Consider the following 18,669-nt stretch of genomic DNA (forward strand, 5'->3'; position numbering starts at 1 on the left):
CCCTTCGGATCCCTACTTTTGTATCTTTGGGGTAAATACCCAGTAGTGCAATTGCTGGGTCGTATGGTAGCTCTATTTTCAACTTTTTGAGGAACCTCCATACAGTTTTCCAGAGTGGCTGCACCAGCTTGCATTCTAAGGCACTCTTTTTAAAAGAGCTTTCTGCTAATGTGTATCCAGAGTTGAAGACCGCTGATAGAGATGCTTAATGTTGAGTGTAATTTTCATTAATGGAATCCTGATACTGCACAATAGCAGCAAAGGACAGAAAAGTCATATAAAAATCCCTGGGAGATTTATGTTGGAATCTTCAAATGATCAGCAATTGATAAAAGACTATTCCCTTCTGAAATAATCTGAAAAGAGGAAAGCATCTCCTACATTAGTAGACTGTGCTACTGAAAGGACTCAATCTGTTAATCCTCCATTGTTAAAATCTACAATCTCATCCTCAATCTTTATTTCTAAAAATACGCTCTGAAAACAGTTGTGTGGGTTTTTTTTTTTTTTCCTTTTTAACTCATTTGTCCAGAAAACCTTACCTGATATGAAGCTATTTGTAGTTCTTTCCTTAGGTTTTTCCTTTATCTCCTTACATTTAGAATATCAATTCTTCTTTAAAAAAAAAAAATTATTTTAGAGAGAGTGCACGCAAGCAGTGTTAGGGGCAGAACAAGAGGGAGAGAGCGACTCCTCAAGCAGACTCCCCTCTGAGTGCAGAGCCTGACTCAGGCCTCTGTCCCAGGACCCCAAGATCACAACCTGAGCCGAAATCAGAAGTCAGCCGCCTCACTGATTGAGCCACCCAGGTGCCCCTAGATTGTCAATTTTTGACCCTTAAAGATCTTATTTCAGATAACTTAAGTTAAAAGCTCAGTAATTTAGTTCAAATTTGAACACATTTGGGAGAATGCTACCTTTCCACTTAAACAAATGGCATTCGCCAAGCCCCTTAATCAGTTTGACATTCAGTGTTTGTCAGTAAAATGGGAATGACTTCACAAGATTGTTGGAGGACTAAATGAGAACCTGTGTAATGTTAAAATATCAGGGACCTAATCAACATTTAACAGAAATGAATTATTGCTTTATTATTTCTAATAATAAATGAAATCTTGGTCCTTCTTTCCTTTTCCAGTCAAACCTATATTGGGTGTTCACTGTGTCACCAACATTCTGGTAAGTGCCAGAAAAACAACCATGAATGAGGGAGACACTATCTGTATCCTTCATGAGTTTTCCTTGACTCCCTCATTGGAGATATCCTAAGCTAAAACCTACTAATTGAGTGACGTCTTTAGATAGACACACACACACACACACACACACAATGATAGGATTATTTGTCCAATTGATGAAGGACTTTTCTAGTTTATAATTTATTCCTAAAAAAAAAAAAAAACCTTTCTTCCAACCACCTCATTAATTCCATCCTTCTTTCTCATTCCCGACCCTACCCACAAATATGACTTCTGGCATATAATATTTTGGGAAAACCACCATTGTTATAGAAGTATCTAGTTCTGTCATCTCCCTTTACTCTGTACTTTCCCTGAACCCTTTCCTGATTTACGTGTTGTTAAAACATCCTAAGAAGACCAGCTCATTCCTTCTCAAATTCCTAATCTAGCTTATATCTGGCTTCTCAGGAGATCTAATATCACTAGCAGCACTGGAGAAGGGGATTTTTGGTGGTTGACTCAGGGACAGGAAGGAGGGTGAACATAGGTTGATTTATATCTATTTATCAAACTGTGATTAAAGGTGATCAGGTAGTATTTCATAGGTGACCATTATCCTATGAAGCCTCAACTTTTGCCTGTTATTACCTTCCTAGAACTTCTTAGATCAGGTTGTTGCCCTATTATTCTGAATGTACCCTAGATCCTAAGCCCTAGATCTTGGAGGCAGGACTATAACTAGTCTAGTGGATTCTCTGCCAAGGTTCATTCCTGGTTTTGCACTAAAGCCCATTGGACTAGGTCTAGTGCAGTTTACTTTTAAAGATGAACCAACTGTCAAAGAATTAACATCTCTCAAGGGTAAACTGCAGGTTGTAAAATCTATATCCACATGACATGGATACTTTATCTGTTAACTTGTTTTCCCTTGACTGTCCTCTATTTTGTTTTCATATTCCCCCTGATCTATCTTTCCAGTTTATCCTTTTTCCTCCCACCCCTTAAATGTAGCTATTTCTCTGGCCTCTTTTCTGTATATACTGTAGGTGAACTCTTCAGTACCCCAAGACTGACTCCCACATTTTCATCTCTAGCACAGAACTTTTCCCTGATTTTCAGTCCTATGTATCTTTTTGCTCATGAGAACTCACCTTGGAAGTCCTATCAGCATCTCAAATTTGTCTCCCAAACTGAACAAATTATCTAATTCCCACCCCAAGTCTACCCTTCTTCCTATATTCCCTGCCTTTGTTAATGTCATCACTTCAGCCATCCACCTTCCATTCTCCCTTTCTTTCACCAAGTCCTATTTGATTCTACTTCCTGTACTCCTGAATTAGTCCTCTCCATCCTTTCTACCTTCCTCATTTCTTTGGTATTCATCACCTTTACTGGTGCTGAGGAACCTGTGACTTATCTAAAACATAAATATGATTATGATTCTTCCTTAATATAATCCATTTCCTTCCACTCCAAACAAAATTGGTGGATTCCAGACTCACTTTGTGTGCTAGTCTTTAAGTGACCTCCCAGCATCCCCTCCTGCTATTTCCTATCTGTGTCTTTCACTTGGACTGCCCATGTCTTGTCTTGCTTTTTTGTCTTTGCATCTGTCATTCTCTCTTTCTCTTCTCTCTTGTCCACCTGCCTAAAAATTGCTTATCTTTCAAGATTCTGCTCACCAGTGTTATCTTTGGCAAAATTTCCCTAACATTTCTCCTTACCTGCCGTATTGCTTTCAGTCTTCCATCTTAGCACATGTTTTATGGTTGCACATTGGCATGCCATATTTCCTACTAGTCTCTGCTCCTTGAAAGTAAGAGCTATCTTTAATTTGGTAGCCAGAGCCTAGCACAACATTTGATATGTAAGAATTTACACAGCAACATTTGTGTGGTTCTGAAACTATTTATATTATGTCTTCAAATAATGTAAAAAGCTAACCAGGTCATTTTAATTCTTACATGCGGCTCTTGAAGCAACCCAAATCCAGTAATATTGAAATCTCATTTTTATGAGCAACATACATTATAATTGAGTTATCTTTTGAAGCCAAAGTGTCTATTCCATACATACATACATACATACATACATACATACATACATATACATCTTTCCAAATAAAGGTAGTATATAGAACTAACTATTCAAGTTCTGTGTATTTTATTTATTTAGCTTAAAATGTCTTACTAAAGGCCAGAGAATCCATCTTAGAACTTGGCTTTTTAATTTTAAATTTAGCAATATGTTTGGAAGAGAAACTGAATAAAGTGTCAAACGTAGTTTTCACTTCTATAAATTAAATTTGACTTAAAACATGTTTAGGATTTAGGGAAAAAGTCATTTTCCTTCCCCTTTGCCCCTGCAAATAGGATTGAGTATAATGGTGCATGATATGTAATTATATACTGAAACCCCTTCCTACTGCCTTTTTTAAAACTTCATCATAAAGAAAATCAACCCTCACTGTGACTCAGGCTGTCATCAAAATTCTCTTTTTTCTTTTTCTTTTCTTTCATTTTTGGTGGCCCATATTAGAGTTTAATAAACATGTTGCTCTGTTCTTAGGGTCAACTGCAAGCAGTATTTTATTAAACCAAATACTGCTTTTGTAACTCAATGATCTTTGTTGCCTTTTTAGAGTCATTTCAAGTAAAGCTTAGTGCCATCTTCTTTTTGCTGTTAGATTTTGTATTTGTGTGAGTTGTTGAAAATAGCTGTGGTTAAAAGAAAAGAAAATAGCTGTGGTATAAAAATGCAATAGATGCTCTTAATTTTCTAGTCTTTATTGGTTCTGTCAGGATTCACAAGTATTATCAGGTAAACAAATTTGAGAGCATGCCAGTTTATAATCTTAACTGATTCATTTGGAGTAGAGGTTCATACATTGAGGGCAAATTCCATAAAATAAAAGCCACTATTTTAGATGTATGTCTAACAGTCCCTATATACCTTTGCTTTCTTATGGATTTCCCCCTTTCTTTATAATCAATTCAATGAAGTCTTTTGGCCCCTTGGTCATTGAGTTAAGATACCTTTTTAAAAATTCTCTAAATTTGTTTATAAAAATAATTGTATGCCTATCATATAGTAAATATTAGCCACAGCTTACAAGGTATTTTTTTTTTTTTTTACTGGAGGGAAATCCCTAATGTTTTATAGCCTTAATAGATTATAACTAATTATAGCAATGTGTTCTTCCAAAAGTGTAATTTCTTGAGGGCAAGATATTTTTGTATTTTTGTTAACCATAAGAGTACGTTGTTTATACCTTATGTTTAGTTGTTGCTTGAATGAATGAATTGACCCCTGCCTATAGGAATGAATAGCTACTAATGCCATTTATCATTTCTGTTTATAGGTATTATCATTTAATGAAAGCTTCTTGCCAGCAACTCTATGATAAAAAATATAAGTAACAGAGGAAACTATAACTGTTATTTGTCAAGTGGCAAGCTTTTAATGTCAGAATGGCTCACATAAAGCGACTAGTAAAATTACATCTTAAAAGACATTATCATAAAAAGTTCTGGAAGCTTGGTGCAGTAATTTTTTTCTTTATAATATTTTTGATTTTAATGCAAAGAGAAGTAAGTGTTCAATATTCCAAAGAGGAATCAAAGATGGAAAGAAATATAAACAAAAACAAGATGTTTGATTTAATGTTAGAAGCTGTAAACAATATTAAAGATGCAATGCCAAAAATGCAAATAGGAGCACCTGTCAGGCAAAGCATTGATGCTGGTGAGAGACCCTGTTTGCAAGGATATTATACAGCAGCAGAATTGAAACCGGTTCTTGACCGCCCACCTCAGGATTCCAATGCACCTGGTGCTTCTGGTAAAGCATTCAAGACAACCAATTTAAGTGTTGAAGAGCAGAAGGAAAAAGAACGTGGAGAAGCCAAACACTGTTTTAACGCTTTTGCAAGTGACAGGATTTCTTTACACCGAGATCTTGGACCAGACACTCGACCTCCTGAGTATGTTGAAGAATATTCATTGTTTACTGTTTAACATTAGGGTTTCTGGGGAGGGGCATTAACTAAGGAATGTGCTTGTTCTTCAGCCACACTGAGGCAAATATCAACAATTGCTGTTTAATTTGTTTAATTATGTTTTTGTTTAGTATTGAGGCCAACCATATCTGTGCTCGGTGAGGCATTGCAGACATGAAAAGTTGTTACCTTACAAATTGGAAAACTTAAATTTTAGATCTGACTTCTGTAGAACCACAAAGAAATCCTTTATTCTTTTTTATTTATTTATTTATTTATTTATTTATTTATTTATTTATTTATTTATTTGAGAGAGAGAGAATGAGAGAGAGCACATGAGAGGGAGGAGGGTCAGAGGGAGAAGCAGACTCCCTGCTGAGCAGGGAGCCCGATGCGGGACTCGATCCTGGGACTCCAGGATCACGACCTGAGCCGAAGGCAGTCGCTTAACCAACTGAGCCACTCAGGAGCCCAGAAATCCTTTATTCTTAAATGCTTTAGTTTTCTAATCTATTAAGTAGGGAATATGGGGCCGTTTTTATGGGAAATGTGGGAGGCGGAGGAACTGTCTCGGTTCCTCTGTGTATTGCTATAGAATAAATAGAAATGTTTAAAAAAGTGCCAAGACTTTGGAGCTATTAGATAAGAATATTCTATGAACTAAGTCACAGACTTTGTGGCTACTTTCAGCACTGTAATTGTATTTCACAATGCCCTGTAACCTTTCGTAACCTTTCTTTTAAGGAACAATATTGTTAAATTGCTAATTCAATTACGATTTTTTTTTTTCTCCAGAGTTTTGTTGAGTATCATATGTATAGAATTGTCTCCCTGTAGCATCTGAGAGGCCAACATTGCTTTTTATGTCACTTTGTTTACATGTTATCTCAAGTACACAGTATTTTTACTATGGTTTCCCTCCAGATCCTACTATGCTCTCCTTAGTTAACCATTTTGTTATCTTTGAGGTTGTGTTCAAATGCTCTATTTGAATTCAAACAGGCTAAAATAAATTCCACCACTTTCAAACCACCGTTGATTGGTTGAAAGTGTAAGATAGACAAACTGCAAGCAAGCGATGCCTACATATTTGCTTTCTGGTTATGATAGAATTATATTTGGAAGTGAACCTGAAGAAAAGAACTTTTATAGACTTAAGTCTATGGCTTCACTCATATTTTTCTAGAGTTATGATCATGAATACCTCTTCTAACTATGAATCACTCAATATTGAAGTTGTGTAGATTAGACTTCTGTCTCTCTATTCTAATCTGTGTGATTCAAAGTTAAGGTGCTCATCATTTTTAAATGAATGTGTGAAGAAACAAATGGATGTCTGTAAAATATTCTACCTTCATAACAAGGCACAGAATAGTTCCTTTCTTATGTTAATAGTTAAAATGCAGTATTGCATTTGACTGATTTGGGGAGAGGTCTTGACTACAAAGCAATCCACATCACAAATCAAGAAGCATAATTTTTATTCTTTGATGTGACAGTCAGTGTCAGCTCAAGATAAGTTTTTCCCCCCAGTATAGCATTAAGGAGCTACAATAATATTCACTAATGAAATTATTGTAAGTGAAAAACAACTAAGCACTCAAAAGAACCTTTTTTGGATAGGAATTGGATACCTAGAACTGTGAAGAACTGGTGAAGATTTAACACTTTCTTACTTTAAATTTAACCTATATCAGCAAGGAACACATTTTCTGAAGAATTGCTGATCTTTTCCATGCTCATTAAAAATATAGATCCAGGGTCTCCCAAAGGCAGATGTTCATGTAATAATTTAAGCACATATCTATATGTCAAATTTTACAAATGGTTTGACTGGGAATACGCAGTCAGTTTGGTAAGTTGTTTGATTTCACTACTTTAAATGACGTGAAAAAATTTCTAAAGCATAAGTTTAACATACTTTTTTATTGTTTCAGAATAATTGGGGTTTATAAAATCATACTGTGAAATTTTATTATCACTTGCATTAATGTTATAACATGACACCTTTACTTGGTATTAGTAGTTATCAGTTAAGCAGATAAATCCTAGCTTAAACTGAGGGAAAGCCTTGTAAGATTAAAGTGATCAGATTTTATTTATGAGAATTTTTGTGAGGTTTTATATTTAAAATTCCAAAACCTTTTTGTAATTCTCAATTAATATTATGTTTATTAGTCCCATGACAAGTAAATGTAGGGAAATTTTTTTTTAATCCCCAAACTCCTCCCCAAAATGCTTATAAGACAATTAAGTCATAAGGTTTTTTTTTAAAGGAAAATAGTATGGAGTTTTTAATAATTTTTACTTTTAGTTTATGTTGGTTTGTAAACCTTTATGTCTTAAAAATACAAGCTTATATTTAGTCATTTGTTTCTGTGTAATTGTGAGTCAAGAGTAATTATGAATAGGTAGTTTGTGTTTGGACTTTATTTCTAATTGGTAGTTTATCCAAAATTCAATCTAAAATAAATGGTTTGCTTTCATCTGTCAGTGAGGATGAATGTGATTATTTGCTTCTGATTATGCATATATATTTGAAATCATGAAGGCACAAGAGAGCAAAATCACTTTCACTTATAACTTTCCTCTCCTTTTCTTACTCAGCAGTGTTGACACACTCTGTTAATACTCTATCCTCAATCTAATTCTTTTTTTATCACTACAAATATTCCACCCTAAAGACCTCTTCTCAGAAAAGGATCTGAAACACATTCATACTGAGGTATGGCTATGAAAGTGATTCATGAGAATTTATAGGGTATCTCTCTTAGGGTGGTTTTCCCAGGCCTCTGGTATCATACTGGGGGCTCTGGTTTCTCCACGGACCCTCACAGAGTATTTGAAGCATGCTAGACTCTTATCTCCATAAGTGAATGATTTACTTCTTTATCTTTGGGTTTGAACAGCACTGTTTGATTGTTCATACACTGTATTTGTGGTGCCTTTTTACTGTGTGGGAGGATTTTATACTCTATTGTCTAAAATTGTACAACCATTTATGATTTTTAAGTGAACTTAAAGATAGTTATTTTCTTTATTTATCTTTACCATAGACCACACATCTTTTGTGTCCCAGGGTCACTTTGTTTGGTTTTACGGTGGTCTGAAGCCCTCTACTATATGTTGTATCTTTTGATCCCCACCTCAACTCAGTAGGCAAGGGACTGTGGTCAGCTTCAGTCTCCAAGCCTGGAGACCGTACAGATCCACCCACACCTAACGGCTTCACATGAAGATTATTTTCATTGAGGAAGATGTTATTATAAAAATGAATTCAAGATTAATTTGTAACATGTGTTTAACTAATGGGTAGTACCATTAATCAGCCAAAAACTACTACTCTCCTTGTGCCCATAATGTTTCATAAGGTAACAGGATCACAGGACTTTTTAACGTGGATTTAGGATTTTTATTTAAAATTCTTAAGTTTAGTATTTTAAAATGCTAGGTCTTATTTAAATAAACTGTGGATCAGATTATTGGAGCAAAATCTTTAACACAGCATGGCATATGGTAGCAACTTAATAAGTCTTGCTGAGTCATAAACACCATAAAAAATAGATTTTATGGTAAGCCATTTTTTCCCTTTTGGTTCAAGTATAGATTAAGTAAATTGATTTTAAAAACATGAGAAATATTACATAGGAAAATAAGAATCTCTGCAAAGATAAGTATTCATTTAATAAAGTTGCACTGTTTAAAAAATTGCAAGTAATAAGAAAAAAGGATGATTTCTACAAGGAAGGAGAAAAAGTTGGTTTTTATTTGAGCAATTACAAGTATTTTCCATTTTTACAGGTTTGTGTCACTTGTAGGTTATTTTCCCTTTTTGAAATGCTATTTGTGTTTTATATTGCTGAGAAAACTTACAATAGCATATTTTAATCCTTGACATGTAATCTGTGTCAGTGGACATGATCTCTGTGTAAAAAAATTTGTTGTGATCTATTTATATTTCCATAGCATTAAGATCAACTTACATAGAAAAAATTTGTCCACTATTGTTCCTATGGTGATAAAGGTTAAATAATGATAATTTTAGTAATGACATAGCTGTGAAATAAAGTAATAAAATTCGTAATTGTTCTTCTACTTCTTTGACTTCTTCTAGATGTATTGAACAAAAATTTAAGCGCTGTCCTCCCCTGCCTACCACCAGTGTCATAATAGTTTTTCATAATGAAGCCTGGTCCACGCTGCTTAGAACTGTCCACAGTGTGCTTTATTCTTCCCCCGCCATACTGCTGAAGGAAATCATTTTGGTGGATGATGCTAGTGTAGATGGTAAGAAAGCACATGCAAATTAGATTGTTTCCCAAGTAAATCCCATCTGATGTTGTCCAAAGTCTATTTTATTATATTGTACTCTCTGTATGCCACCTCAGAACTTGAATATAATACCTTGAATGGTAGGTATGATGGATGAAAGGAGAACCTAAGTGTGTCCATATTTAAATATTTTAGAGTTCAGAAATGTATGAAGTACCATGATTCATAACTTTGTAGTCCTCGGTGTAAGACTTTTATTGTAAGGCATCGTGGTTAAGAACACAAACTTGAGCCTTGAGTGAGGCTGCCTTGGTTTGAATCCCAGCTCTGGTCCTAACCAGCTATGTAACTTGGGCAAATTACTTAATTCCTCTATGTCTCAGTTTTTTCTCAGTAAAATGGGGAAAATGCCATATTCCATCAAACGTATTGTATGATACATCATTAGTTTATTTACCACTTGAATAAAAAACCCTCACAGACAATTAAACAAAGATGCCATTGATTATAAGAAGTTTCCAATTGTGCAGCTTAGAATTGAGGAAATACATAAGTAGTGCATAACTCCTAGGGTTGTTTTGAAGATTAGATGAGTTAATATAAATAATATATTAATAATATAAACAAGTAGTTAAAAATCATTAAAGAGTCGCTACATTCTGTTTTACTTTGGCTGCTAAATATGCCAATATAGTTTACAAAGTTAGCTAAATTCCTTAATGCATTTATACTTAAAATTACCAGTCAATTGTCAGGTCCTAAATTATACATTTTAAATTGGAATCACAAAGCTAATCAGACAAATACCCTATGTTGCTAAATTTTCAAACATTACAAGTATTTTAAATATCAGTCAGATACAGATTATTTCAATGATCACAGAATTTATTCCTGAATGAGTTGAGTTTGGATCCAAATTCTTTAAGGTCAAATTCCAACTCTAATACTAATTAGCTGTTTCCTCATCTATAAAATGGAGATAGTAATACTCTTTCATCAAATCCAAAGCAACATCTATTTTAAGATAAACCATTACTTTACGTACTATGAAAAAAGAAAAAAAATACTGCTTGTTAAGTGACATGTCATCAATAACAAGATTTATCCAGACTTAAGAAATGATAATAAGTGAATAAAACATAAAATTATTAACTGGGCTTATTTAATTATTTCTACATACAATCCTAAACATTTCTATAATTTCAAAATATCATGAGTGAATTGAGATTATGTTTTGAAGTTACATTAACATCTAAGTGGAATAAGGTTGCTTATCACCAGAGATTTTTGACCTGGATGTGAAACCAATTCACCAAATGGTGAATTCAAGTCTCCTCCTCATGGGTAACACTACATACAGATCTCTGACTTGAATTTCCAGTCCTCCTACCCAGGTTATATCACCACTTAATTGTAATCAACTAATTTATTTACTGCTTAAAATGTTCAGAATTTTTTCTGATTCTTTCTACTTGGTCTGCAGTCCATAGAGTTTTAAGTGACATTTAATTAAGTTCTGCATGTCTCTCATAGGTTTTGTCGTTAAAAAAAAAAAAAAAAAAATTCCTGCTCTGGTTTTGTGAGCTTTCTTCTCAGATGATTTTTATTTTGTTTGATTTTTCAAGCAGTGAGAAATCGGGGCCACAGTAAGGCTACTTGTAGTAAGCCTTCAGTTGAAAGTAACTTCTATTATTTAATTGTACAAATAAAATTAATAGATTTAAAGGAAATCAGAAAGAAAAGTGGGGGCCCTGGGTGGCTCAGTTGGTTAAGCATCTGCCTTTGGGTCAGGTCATGATCCCAGGGTCCCGGGATTGAGTCCCGCACCCCGCTCCCTGTTCAGCGGAGAGTCTGCTTCTCCCACTGCCTCTCCCCCTGCTTATTTTTTTAAGATTTTATTTATTTATTTGAGAGAGAGAGAAGGAGAGAGCATGAGATGGAGGGAGGGTCAGAGGGAGAAGCAGACTCCCTGCTGAGCAGGGAGCCCAATGTGGGACTCAATCCTGAGACTCCAGGATCATGACCTGAGCCAAAGGCAGTGGCTTAACCAACTGAGCCACTCAGGCACCTGGGCCTGGATATTTTTATAATTCTTTATAATAATTAAAAGTTTTCTTGGTGAGGGATATCTTTGCATACTAATGTAATTAATTTGTCTTACTGAATAAATGGTCTATCTAATGATGAGTACCCACTATGGAAAATGTGTCCCTAGTCACTGTAAAGGAGTGTGTGAGGTAGAAATGATAATCCCTGATTTCAGTTGGTTTAGGAAAGAGCAGCAAAAATATGTGGCTAATCAAGTGACAAAGATAGGTAAGTCCCAATGATAGTAAAACAAAAGATAATCAACATTGTCAGAGCATAGGTCATGTGGTAAGCCCTGTCTTAAATGCTTTATTTGTATAGTAATTTTTCATTTTATCCTCCCAGCAATCCCCTGTGAGGGTGTTATTATCCCCATCTTAGAGATAAACTGAAGTACAGGTAAAATAAAATAACTTACCTAAGGTCACACAGCTAAGAGTAATAGTACTATAAATAGATAAACCCAGGAGAACGGATTTCACAGCTTTGTGCTCTTAACCTCACAAAAAGATGGGTATGGATGGGGACTGAATTTAAGGGGCAGATAAAAATGTATAGGAAGTTCAGAAGTTGTGGGTAAATGAAAAATTCCTTAACAAATCAAACAGTGAGACAGTTTACTGAAGGAATCTGTAGTGACTCCATTAAAAAAAAAAAAATCCCCATTAAGACCTTTGAAATGTTTTTATATACGTTTTTATTTTACAAGTCAAATCTATGGTTAAAACAGGAATATCCATGATTTATATTTTAAGATAAATTACAATCCTGCTTGTCTTTCAGAGAATGAATTCTGAGGTACCTGAGGAGGCAGTTAAAAAGTTAGTCTGTTACTCTGTAGCAACAGTGTTTAGATTTATTTTCCACAGAAGTTGTTCCTGGACTCTCACCTTCTTTATGAATGTTTAAGCTTTGAATAAGCAACTCATTTATCTGTACCACTGGAGAATAGGAAAAAAAAAAAACAAAAAAAACATAATCACAGATGAAGTCATCTGTGCTTGCTTCTGAAATCTGGCAGAAGCAAACATCTACCCTAGGACATTTATTGATGTTCTCAGCATTCCCAGATCTTTTTGAGGCTGTACTATGAGCCTAAGAAGGCTACCTGAGGAACTATATTATATACTCAACAAAAAATCATGAATTTAATGGTGAAAAAGCAGACTTAAGTTGTTTCACGATATGAGCAACACCTGACTGATGTGATTAATGTGTCTTCTTTTATCTACTGTTTTAACTCTTGCTTATCATGTCTCTCATCCAAATTGGAATAAATATCTTAAATTATATACCCATTAACAAGATTTAGCCTGTTTTTAGCTTCATTCCTCACCTACATGCTCCCTTCTTCTGTCATATTTTTACTGGAAAAAAAATTGTGTGTCAGGGGACTCCAAAGCTTTCAAAAATTTTATGCTGACTCTGTAAAAATATTCCCAAACTGCGATAGCCTTGGACTTTCCTATTTGCCATTTTCCTTAATGTTTTGGTTTTAAATTATTTTATCACTGCCTAAGTATCAGAATCCTTTTGATACTTGTCATTTTTCTTTAAATTTCCAGATTTAAATCCCAATTTTAAAAAAGTGTCAAATATGTTTTTGGCCAAATTCAGTTTCCCTCACTCCCTTAGCTAATGTTCTTAGACCCCTAAATGAGTCTTCTTAACTCCTGAGGTCTACTCCATTTGAAGTCTCTGCTTCCTCCCAAATATATTTATTGATATTTCATGTACAGGAGAAGTCTGTGTTAAAACGTTTTGTGTTATAGTAGTTCAGAAGTTAAGATTTGCATATATAGCTATATTTTTTTTCATTAAAGAGCTAAATATACAATTTTCATCTTAATGGAAGAGTGTGTGCAACTGTTAAGACAATAAATGTGGAGATATCATTGCTCTGTGGTTTTTTTAATTAGCCTTCATGTGTTATATATGAATATAAACTTAGGAAGAATTAATCCTGATATTTTTTTCTTACAGAGTACTTACATGATAAACTAGAAGAATATATAAAACAATTTTCTATAGTAAAAATAGTCAGACAAAGAGAGAGAAAAGGTCTGATCACTGCAAGGTTGCTAGGAGCAACAGTTGCAACAGCTGAAACACTCACATTTTTAGATGCTCACTGTAAGTATATATGTATAGACATAGTTGTAACATTTTCCCTCTGCTTCCCTCCAATTTAAAAATTGAAGACGACTTTTCTTTAAATGACTAATTGTATTTTCTTTAACATCATTTTCAACTGGTGATTATAGCAATGATGGCCGAAGCAGATTACAGCTCTGGGTAGGAACCTCCTTTAACTTAATGGAGTTCTTACCTCCTCTGTGTTTTAGGCTCCTCAATTCCAGTATCCTTCAGTGACCAACTTCCCCAGCAAGTTATCCTTGCCTGGGCTTTTTTTCAAATGCTCATTCTGTCAAGAAAAAAAGTTTTTCCTTATTACTGTTGATTCTTAACAGTTTAAAATGAATGAAAGTTTTGTCCTGGTCCTGATACTTTCAATTTCTGTATTTTAGTTCTTTTTTCAAAGATTTGCAGACTCCTCTTGTGCTGTGTTCCAACCTCTTCTGGCATTTTAAAATGAATATTATCAATTTTTGTTTTATTGCTACTGTTTTTTTCCCTGTTATTTTTAATGGTTTTGTTCTCCAGTGTCAATGACTTTAAAGAAAGTATATAGAATTTTTAGAGCCCATGTCTAAAGTACATGTTAGGGAGGGGCGCCTGGGTGGCTCAGTCATTAAATGGCTGCCTTCCTTAGGCTCTGGTCTTGATCCCAGGGTCCTGGGATCTAGCCCCGCATTGGGCTCCCTGCTCGGCGGGAAGCCTGCTTCTCCCTCCCCCACTCCCCCTGCTTGTTTTTCCTCTCTCCCTCATTCAAAAAATAAATAAAATCTTAGAAAAATGAAAAAATAAAAAAAATTAAAAAAGTAAAGTGCATGTTAGGGATTACTAAAATGTCACTTAGTCCCTCAGCTATAAATTTAGTGGGTTATACTCTTTGTATGAGCATTTAGTTTTGAATTGAATTGACTAGCCCTTAGATTATGTTTGACCTGGCAAATGGTTTTGGTTATATGCTAATTGTTACAGAGGGCTTTTGGATTTGCTTGAGTCTCTTTTGAGCTATCATATCCAGTACTTTCTTAATACCTGGCTCTTAAATGAAGAGAGAGATGTTTAAAAAAGGAAATGGTTCATTCTCCAATATTTCCTCTCCTGGTCCAAAATTACAATTATGTCAGACTGGGCATTCTTCCAATCAGGCAAATGTATTTGATGGATCTCCATGATACCAAGTGGTCCTCCTAATAACTGCCAAACTCTGCCTGATGGGGAAACCTGGGTAGGACTGAATCTCCCGAATTCTGTGTGTTAAGTGAGCCTGGCCAGGCCAAGACTTTTTTATGGCATTTCTTTGCCCCCACTTTCCATTAGGGCTGGGGCAGGTTTGAATAGTCCTTCTCCAACTGCTGAAATCAAAATATTCTGACTCCTTGACTTATTTTCTCCTAAGACTCAGTCAGAGAAATGACGATTTTGATTACTACACCTTACTCAGGGAGAGTTTAATAAATCAGAACACTTCTGGGTTTAGGTGGCATGGATCAGCAAGAAGTTACGTTTGATTCATAGCTCGTTTCAGAGGGAAACACAGCATCTGAAACTTAAATATTCCAGTGTCATTTTACTTCCTCACTAAGGTAAAAAAAAAACAAAAACAAAACATCTCCTGTATACAAACTTTCCTAACTATGCTGAATCTTGCTTTACCCTCATCGCATCACAAGAAACCTTTAAGAAATCTCCTCGATGTTAAATGTTCAAAACACAATTGACTATTATTCATTTCTCTAAACTGTCTTAAAAAACAAAGGAGAAAACCCTCAGTGTTTTCACTGGATTGATTAGAATTATGTTCCTTCCAGGTGAGTGTTTCTATGGCTGGTTAGAACCTTTGTTGGCTAGAATAGCCGAGAACTACACAGCAGTTGTGAGTCCGGATATTGCATCCATAGATCTAAACACGTTTGAATTCAACAAACCTTCTCCTTATGGAAGTAATCACAACCGTGGAAACTTTGACTGGAGTCTTTCATTTGGCTGGGAATCGCTTCCTGATCACGAGAGGCAAAGAAGGAAAGATGAAACCTACCCAATTAAGTAAGATGATTGCTCTCAAAGTCTTATATGCAGTTCAGTTATTTAAACATGTAATCACTCTTTCTTTTTTACAGTTTTTGCCTCCAAGGTAATTCACACTAACGAGATAAAGAACATACACATTCTATGTAGGGAATAAAAAGCCATTTATATATATATTTACGCATGATATTACTGAGTAGGAAGTAGAAGTAAGTGAGGTCTTTAGTCTTCCTCATAATCATACTTCAGAATCTTTAGGCTTGGTTAGAAGACACTTCATAATTTTGTTCTGCTGGGAAAAGGATATTTAAACTACTACCCTTCACCCCCACAAAACTTGACTCTGAAGATAGCATTTTTAGTTTTTATTAACCTATGTAAAACTTTTGAAATTGTGATCTCTCTTTAATTTGTTTGGGAATTTGATTCAGTTGCTCTTTAAATAAGTTCTTCTTTCTTATTTAATTTTTATAACGAAGTTTGACAATGGATTATTTTTCAGAACACCCACTTTTGCAGGAGGCCTTTTTTCCATATCAAAAGAATATTTTGAATATATTGGAACTTACGATGAAGAAATGGAAATCTGGGGAGGTGAAAATATAGAAATGTCTTTCAGAGTAAGTTTATAAATATAGTACATATTAAACAGTAAAATACACATTTTGTTCTAATTGGCTGATACAGATTATCATAGATGTGTGCAGTCTTTACTTTTTGTGATTTCTAAAATTTAATTGCTAGAAATTTTAGAATAAGGGTATTTCTTTTAAAATGTAACTCATGGGCGCCTGGGTGGCTCAGATGGTTAAGCGTCTGCCTTCGGCTCAGGTCATGATCTCAGGGTCCTGGGATCGAGTCCCGCATCGGGCTCCCCGCTCTGCGGGAAGTCTGCTTCTCCCTCTGCCTCTCTCTCTCTCTGTCTCTCATGAATAAATAAATAAAAAATTAAAAAAAAATAAAATAAAATGTAACTCATTGCTACCAGTGTAACAAGAGGAATCAGTTAAACGCCTGTGTTCAGCCAATAGCACCAATTAATGCACTTGTAGCTACTGAATTCCAGCCAAGATAAATATAATTCAATCTAGTGCTTCAGGAAATGAGTTGATTATCAAGGGAGTCAGAATGGAAAAACATTTGTGTATAATTTAAAAAAGACATTAACTCTTTGCATTAAATGAGCTTTTTTTTTTTCCTATGCATATTAAAAGTTAGTATGAGAAACAAAACAAAAACTTTGGATGGTCTCCACGTACACTTATTTGATTTCATGAGTTCATTTTCTGCAATGACTCTGTCATTCATTTTTCATCTTTTAGACTGGAATGTAGTGGGAAAAGAACTGAACTAGGAGTTAGAAGATTTAAGTTTTAGTTCTGGCTTCATCACATAATGGCAATGATGATCTTAGCCAAATTTGAACTGCTCAAGGGAGGGCCTTTTTTTATTCATTTAAGTATTCCCAACCCCTAACACATGTTAGATTTCAGGCACAATTTGTTGAATTAAATATACCACTGAGTTTTCTCATTTGTTTAAAAAAAGGAATATGACCTCTTGCCCTAATACTAGCACAGACTATTTAAACATGTCTTCATTTTAGATTTTTTGCTTAGTGACTACGGCAGAACTGATTGCTGTATTAAAGATTTTTAAGTGAGTAGGTATTGATTTAATAATTTCCCAAATAAGTTTTTTGACCCTCTATCTCTAAATAGGTATGAGTTTTTTATAATGACCAACTCCTTCACAAGACTGTACTTGGGTATTATCTGGAATTGTTTTCTTAATTACAAAATTGAATATGCAAGGGGTAAACAGAGTCTGGGTCCACTTACTCCAAGACTGCTAGTTCCTGCCATAGAAGAGAGAATCTTTGGTTCAAGTGAAGTGACCATGTAGCTTGTGTAAGAAGGTAGAAGTCAAATACAAAGGAGCCTTTGGTCTTTGGTATATATATTAGAGAGCTTGCATAATTGTTTGCAGAAAAAAAGAAACGTGGGGCTTTGTTTTTATGAAAGATCTGAAGTCACTATGTTATTAAATTACTTTCTGAAAATATGCCTTTTTATCTTTAGTTTTTGTACCATTTCATAAAACTTTTTTATTATTTAAGAATTTAAGTTGAACTGGAGGGGACAGAGACTATTTGTGGTTATAATAAATTTCTTTTCTATATTTTGTTTTTATTAGTATCTTAAAGATGAACTTAAAAGCAGCACTTTGGTTTTGTAAATATACTGTAAATTAAACAAATATCATTAATTATCAGGTATGGCAATGTGGTGGGCAGTTGGAGATTATGCCTTGCTCTGTTGTTGGACATGTTTTTCGCAGCAAAAGCCCTCATACCTTTCCAAAAGGCACTCAGGTGATTGCTCGCAACCAAGTTCGCCTTGCAGAAGTCTGGATGGATGAATACAAGGAAATATTTTATAGGAGAAACACAGATGCAGCAAAAATTGTTAAACAAGTAAGTTAGAGCTAAATAATTAAATTACAATTAAAATCCACACCAAGTTCACATATTCTTTTATTTGAGTCAGTTCAAGTACAAAACATTGTAAAAAATTATGTTTGAAGTTGGTTTTTTAAACTCAAAATATATCTTATTGATGCCAGTTTTTTTCTCTTTTTAAGGAAAAGTCAAGTAAGCTGCTTTTTAAAAAAATTAGGCATTCCACTTGATGTTACTCTTTAAATATGGAAGATATTTTGTTTTTGTAACTACCTTGGTTCAGGATTTTCCTCAAAGAAAAGTAAGATTAAGTGGAACCACTTTTAACTGGTTTTAGGTGATGCAATTAACACCTAAAGAAAGGTGCTAAGTGGCTTTTTGAACTGGGGATGGACACAGTGTCAGAATGTGGCAGGATAATAAACCAGGAATATCAAGGCTTTTTAAAAAATATTTTTTAAAGATTTTATTTATTTATTTGAGAGAGAGGGAGCACAAGCAGAGGGGAGAGG

General features: G+C 34.6%; 1 protein-coding gene across 5 annotated transcripts in view; it reads left to right on the forward strand.

Annotated features, from left to right (window-relative positions):
- GALNT3 (polypeptide N-acetylgalactosaminyltransferase 3) overlaps window positions 1-18,669 on the forward strand; it is a 65,030-nt gene that overhangs the window by 37,585 nt on the left and 8,776 nt on the right. For all 5 annotated transcript variants that reach the window (XM_081814273.1, XM_081814271.1, XM_006735849.3 and 2 more), the window contains 6 exons: window positions 4,543-5,163; window positions 9,293-9,465; window positions 13,522-13,671; window positions 15,480-15,714; window positions 16,199-16,316; window positions 17,972-18,172. In XM_081814273.1, the coding sequence (XP_081670399.1) occupies window positions 4,652-5,163; window positions 9,293-9,465; window positions 13,522-13,671; window positions 15,480-15,714; window positions 16,199-16,316; window positions 17,972-18,172 (1,389 nt within the window). In that variant the 5' untranslated portion in view covers window positions 4,543-4,651. The remainder of the gene's footprint in view (window positions 1-4,542; window positions 5,164-9,292; window positions 9,466-13,521; window positions 13,672-15,479; window positions 15,715-16,198; window positions 16,317-17,971; window positions 18,173-18,669) is intronic.

This window comes from Leptonychotes weddellii, chromosome 3, assembly GCF_054177405.1.
Source record: "Leptonychotes weddellii isolate Sample4059 chromosome 3, ASM5417740v2, whole genome shotgun sequence".
Taxonomy (NCBI): Eukaryota; Metazoa; Chordata; class Mammalia; order Carnivora; family Phocidae; genus Leptonychotes; species Leptonychotes weddellii.